The sequence below is a fragment of the Oncorhynchus tshawytscha genome, linkage group LG02, assembly GCF_018296145.1.
Source record: "Oncorhynchus tshawytscha isolate Ot180627B linkage group LG02, Otsh_v2.0, whole genome shotgun sequence".
Lineage (NCBI taxonomy): Eukaryota > Metazoa > Chordata > Actinopteri > Salmoniformes > Salmonidae > Oncorhynchus > Oncorhynchus tshawytscha.
The window spans coordinates 18,642,497-18,648,527 of record NC_056430.1 but is presented as its reverse complement, the minus strand read 5'-3'; the positions used below and the strand labels follow the sequence as shown (position 1 = coordinate 18,648,527).

The 6,031-nt window shown below is 40.5% G+C and overlaps 1 protein-coding gene across 1 annotated transcript; it reads left to right on the top strand.

The window, feature by feature from the left end:
* The first annotated feature begins 1,785 nt into the window (after positions 1 to 1,785).
* LOC112220275 (probable G-protein coupled receptor 173) lies at positions 1,786 to 5,799 on the top strand. Its single transcript, XM_024382042.2, has one exon. It carries the CDS (start codon positions 2,709 to 2,711, stop codon positions 3,828 to 3,830), a length of 1,122 nt encoding a protein of 373 aa, XP_024237810.1. The 5' UTR covers positions 1,786 to 2,708; the 3' UTR covers positions 3,831 to 5,799.
* Positions 5,800 to 6,031: the final 232 nt, after the last annotated feature.

Sequence of the window (6,031 nt, the reverse complement as noted above, 5' to 3'; positions counted from 1 at the left end):
GGACAGGTGTCTTTTATACTGATAACAAGTTCAAACAGGTGCCATTAATACAGGTAACGAGGGGAGGACAGAGGAGCCTCTTAAAGAAGAAGTTACAGGTCTGTGAGAGCCAGAAATCTTGCTTGTTTGTAGGTGACCAAATACTTATTTTCCACCATAATTTGCAAATAAATTCATGAAAAATCCTACAATGTGATTTTCTGGATTTTTTTCCTCATTTTGTCTGTCATAGTTGAAGTGTACCTATGATGAAAATTACAGGCCTCTCTCATCTTTTTAAGTGGGAGAAGTTGCACAATTGGTGGCTGACTAAATACTTTTTTGCAAGGAAAGTTTTGTATTTATTTTCAGAAATACCAATTACCCCACTGGTCATAACAGACCTTATATGGGCAAATACACTTTAAAATTCAGGTGGTATACAGAAGAAAGCCCTATTTGGTAAAATACCAAGTCCATATTATGGCCAGAACAGCTTATTTTTTCAGTCGCATAAACCATCACCTCTGCTACAGAGGATAAGTTCATTAGAGTTAACTGCACCTGAGATTGCAGCCCAAATCAATGCTTCACAGAGTTCAATTAACAGACACATCTCAACATCAACTGTTCAGAGGAGACTGTGTGAATCAGGCCTTCATGGTCGAATTGCTGCAAAAAAAAACACTACCAAAGGACACCAATAAGAAGAAGAGACTTGATTGGGCCAAGATACACGAAGGCACTGTATATACTATCTATGGTCTATGGGCTACATACCTGTACATGTGACCAGTGACCTAAAACCCCATGTGAGAGTTCCCCTAGTGTACAAAATCCACAGACAGACAATGTACATCACATTAAATCAAATGAGCACCAGCAGGCCAACATATTAGGCAAGACTAAACACTACTTCCTGGGCATAGCCCATACATTTGATGTCTTATTCTCCCTGTGATCCAGAGTCACCTGCCATTCACCAAGTTATTGCCTATCTTTTTATTGATCATGACTTATTCAGTCTTTTGTATCTAGGTTTTTAGGATAGAGGGCTATTTTCCTTCAAATTATGAGCTAAAGGAAATGGACCCTTAATGGACCTCTCTCTCTCCGCTTTCTCTCTCTGCTCTCTCTCTCTCTGCTTTCTCTCTCTCTGCTCTCTCTCTCTCTCTCTCTGCTCTCTCTCTCTCTGCTTTCTCTCTCTCTGCTCTCTCTCTCTCTCTCTCTCTCTCTCTCTCTCCCACACAAGTAGGCTGCAGATGGCACTAGTGAATCACAGCTGCCAGATTTGTGTTATCAACTCCATTGACATGCTAATGTTTAATGGAGTCAAATATCCTATATCGTGCCATATTACAGTATGTGCATACAGTTTGTTATATAAGATAGATAGTTATCTAACACATCACATATAATTGGTGATAGTAATATGTGGGCTTCTGTCTTATAACTATTAAATTGTCATATTATGGTTGGTTAAAAACAATCGTGGGGATATAGTGTAATAGGCCTAGCATACTTGGTGGTGCCAACCAATCATGTTGGCAAAATTGTGTAAGCCTACCCTGCATATTGACAAGTCAAAATGGGATTTAATTTGAAAATATAAGACTAAAACAGTAGAAACCGGAATAGAAACCCTTTATATAGGCTACTGTGGTGGCATTCTTCATAATGCAGCTGTCCTGTATGACCTGTATGTCTATGCATTGACTCAATTACTTATATTTCAAATGAGAGGATTTTAGGTTAGGTTGGTTGTAAACACATGACTGTGCCTTTAAAGCTGCCTCAGTGTAAAAGGAACTGAGCACTCGGAAACGATTGAATTTGACAAGCCTTTCTAGACATGGGAAATCATGCCTTGGGAATGCATGAGACAGGATCTAATTATTGAATGATTCCATGTAGCGCCGCAGACTAATGTAGCGCACAGGAGATCGGACAACTGTTTCTGATCCGAGGACGTGGATGAGCCTACATTTAATCTATCTCGACATTAGCCGGCGCTGTTCAGTGTCTCTCTTCTTTATCATAATCGATTCAACCTCGTTTGAAAACGTAAAGTGTAGGCTTTTCCTCAAATGCAAACCAACGGTTGTAGTTTATAGATATGAATTAGTTTGTATTGCTGGATGTATTCGTACGCCATGCCTTCGATTGAGTGGACTGAACAGTGGTTTGGCTATAGTCTACCCAACCCTGTTAATTGCGTGCTGAAGAGATGATGACGGCCTGTCCTCCGATTTATGTGTATTTATTCCTCAAGACGAACGAGAACCTCAGCATCAGTGGAAATGGAGATGTGTTCTTGAAATGTCTGGCGGATCCATTTAAGATGGTGTGTGCAAAGACGGCATGTTTCAGAGCAATATGTTTGCTATCCGCAGAAAATGGAACTACGAACATGGGTGTAGCCTATTTCATATTCAAAACGGAAACTTGTGAGATGAAGGACAACAAGAAAATACATTTCGATGGATCTCAGTCGCTTCTGAAATCAGGCAATGCTTCAAATCCAGGAGAATAATGAATGATATTCTAAAACGGTTAAAACCTATATGCTGTTCACCGTGAGGTAGTGTAACATAATCGTGCATCATGTTAATTTCTTGCTGGCCAATTTTTATCAATCATTGATAGGCCTACTTCGACCGGGGAAAGCACGACCACTTGATGTGGGGATATAGAATACACGCGCCTTTGACAATAGCTTGGTTACATAGATGGCAAATTCAAGCGAGTTTGGGGAAAGCAGTCCCACGCTACATAATTATGCCATCACCGCCTCTGCGGTGAAACTGGCCTCGCTCGGTCTGGTCATTTGCATCAGCCTTTTCGGGAATGCGGCGTTGTCCCTGCTAGTGCTGAAAGACATCTCCCTTCACAAGGCTCCGTATTATTTTCTACTTGATCTGTGCTTGGCAGATGTAATACGGTCTGCGGTGTGTTTACCGTTTGTGATGATATCAATCAACAACCGTTCCATCTGGACGTACAGCATTATACGTTGCAAAATTATCGCGTTCCTCTCGGTCCTTTTTTGTTTTCATGTAGCGTTTATGCTCTTCTGCGTCAGTGTAACCAGATACATGGCGATTGCACACCACAGGTTTTATTCCAAACGAATGACATTGTGGACATGTGTGGCAGTGATTTGCATGGTCTGGACCCTCTCTGTCGCTATGGCTTTCCCCCCTGTATTTGACGTTGGCACCTACAAATTCATCCATGAAGAGGAACAATGCATTTTTGAGCACCGATATGTGAAAGCAAATGACACCCTGGGTTTCATGTTGATGCTGGCTGTCATCGTGGGAACAACGCACGTTGTTTACATCAAAATGTTGTGTTTCGTGTACGACCATCGGAAGATGAAACCCGCTCAGCTTGTCCCAGCAATAAGCCAAAACTGGACCTTTCACGGGCCAGGTGCAACTGGGCAGGCAGCCGCCAATTGGATAGCAGGATTTGGACGTGGTCCCACCCCACCAACATTGGTGGGAATCAGACAAACTTCGCATAATGGAAACAGAAGGCTGCTTGTCTTGGATGAATTTAAAATGGAGAAACGCATAGGGAAAATGTATTACATGATAACCCTGGCGTTTCTTATCCTCTGGGCCCCGTACATTGTTACTTGCTACATTCGAGTGTTTGTCAAAGGAGGCACAATTCCACAGGTCTACCTGACTGCAGCCGTGTGGATGACGTTCGTTCAGGCGGGGGCGAATCCCATTATTTGTTTCATATTCAACAAGGAGCTGAGATCGCGCCTCAGAGCCAGTTTCCCATGTTGTCTCAGCACACAGACGCCTATGTCTATGGAGCCATACTGTGTCATCTGATAGGTTCTACTGTTGTTTTAGACAAGGGAAAAAGAACAGAACTGTCATGTTGGTTTTGATGCCTTAGGTGATATTACTCTGTTGCTAAGCTTGTCCAATTTTCCCACACAGGCTGGCCATATTTTGTGATTTGCACTTACAGAAAGTGCAAAATGTTGCCAATCTGTATTTCGAATAGGCCTACTAATAATGTTGCATATTTGAAGAATCTCATTGGGATATTATTTGAGTAATGTAGGCCTATGGCAATTCAGTTACAAGAGCATAAGACAATTCTGTACATTCTCTAAAGCTGTTTATTTCTTTATTCTGAACTTTTTTTTAAATCATATATGTTGTAGCTTTCATAAAATCTTCATGTAATTATTTGTGTGGAGAAGGTGATAAAACAAACTTTTACAGTCTTTTGCAAATACATTTTCTTCCTGGATTTTAATAACATGTGTTGATAAAAATGTATACCTTGCACATTCCCTGTAAAAAATACAAATTACATGTTTTTTTCTATGGACAAGGACGATGGAACTCTAAAAGAAGCAACGCATCAATGCTGCAGAGAGATGTTTGCAATGTTTGTACTTCTGAGTAAATAAACAACAGATTAATGATTAGTATTGATTTGATTCTGTTATACAGGTAACTGAACAATATCCGTTATGTGTTTCAATCCAATAACAATATAGACACATCCTATTTTCTACCACTCATCCTCAAACGCTAACTGAACAATTGACCATATTTTGTTGTATCATTACATCCTCTATAGCACAACATGTGGGGGGTTGTATTACCCTGGAATAATAATATAATTATACTAAAATCGGGGTATCTGGGCAGATCATGTTTTCATTGTGATCAGCTAACTTGTTACCATACTATTACCATGTTATTACCACTTTATTCTGCACTGTAATGTAAAATGCTACCATCATTCATGTCCCGAGAATTTAGCCTGCCTTAGAAAGTTCTGAAAAAGCAGTGCAGTGCAGCAAGAGTCCAGTTTGCCTCTGCTTACACACTCCATTCTTCTCATAAGACTTTAACTAGCCAGCATGCACCTTTCAGTATGTAAAAAATCCAACCGTGTATAATAGAGTCATTATTCTGATCACTGCTCGTCTCAGTTACAGGCATTTAAATGAACATTTGTCAGCTAACTGGAGTCCTTAATCTTTGTAGCCCAGGTTGACTTCCCTAGGGGGAAGTGGGATAGAGTGGGAACTGCTGAGCCCAGCATCACTGCTGGCCTGGCCCAGCCCAGCATCACTGCATTCATAACCATTACCATCACAACATGCCTGCTCCGCTCTACTCCCAGCATGACTCTGTTGCTTCTGAACGACTGAAACGTTCTCACCTGTGAATTCATCTCTCCTGTGAATTCTCTCATGCAGTATCATTTTAGATCAGGCATTTTTTATACAACAGCTCTGCCCCAGGAGAACTCTCTCTTGCTGCTTTGTTTTGCTTAGAAGTGCCTCTTGAACATTTTTGCATGTACACGGCCATATTGTTGACCCCACATTTGCCTCTGTTAGTTTCTCAGAGGCAGTTTTGCACACCTGAAATATGTTCAAAATGCAATATAACATTTCATCCCTAGAGTAAGTTCGGATGAAGTCTGAGTTATTGCAAAGAGTTTATGGTGCCATTGTCTGAATATACCTACATTGAAATGGCAGGGCTCTACACGTTGTGGCTTATACAAGCCAATGTCATAATTGTATACTGTTCTATTACCATGGGAGGGACTGTTTGGCTCGTAAAACCTGATTATCGGCTTTGTAATAGGCTGTGTTTGCATTACCCAAACTGCACCACAGCTTCATTTGTGGCATAGCTCATCTCTCAGCTTAACATCATTGTACAGGAAACTTGGTTATATTTTTTGTTTTTCCATCTAGAGAACAATTTCTGTACATTATGTTTTGGTACACTACTTGGACCTAATAAACGGATTATCAACTTATTGACATACACATTTTACGGTCTGTCAGATACTGTCAGCTTTGACCAATGAATTTATATTAATTGCAGAAGATACCCACCCCATCTGTGAGTACGCTCTATATTTGGGACATTGGGAGATTGCTCCATTAAGAAGCCAAGCTTTATGAATATTGAGAAACTAGTCTGAAATGTAACTAGATCTGAATAACACAGTTTCCCATGAATAAAGAATGAGATTAATATGAGTCAAC

What these genes read in the sequence shown, in the direction of transcription:
- LOC112220275 (XM_024382042.2), top strand. Translation starts at nt 2,709, where the DNA reads ATGGCAAATTCAAGCGAGTTTGGGGAAAGCAGTCCCACGCTACATAAT.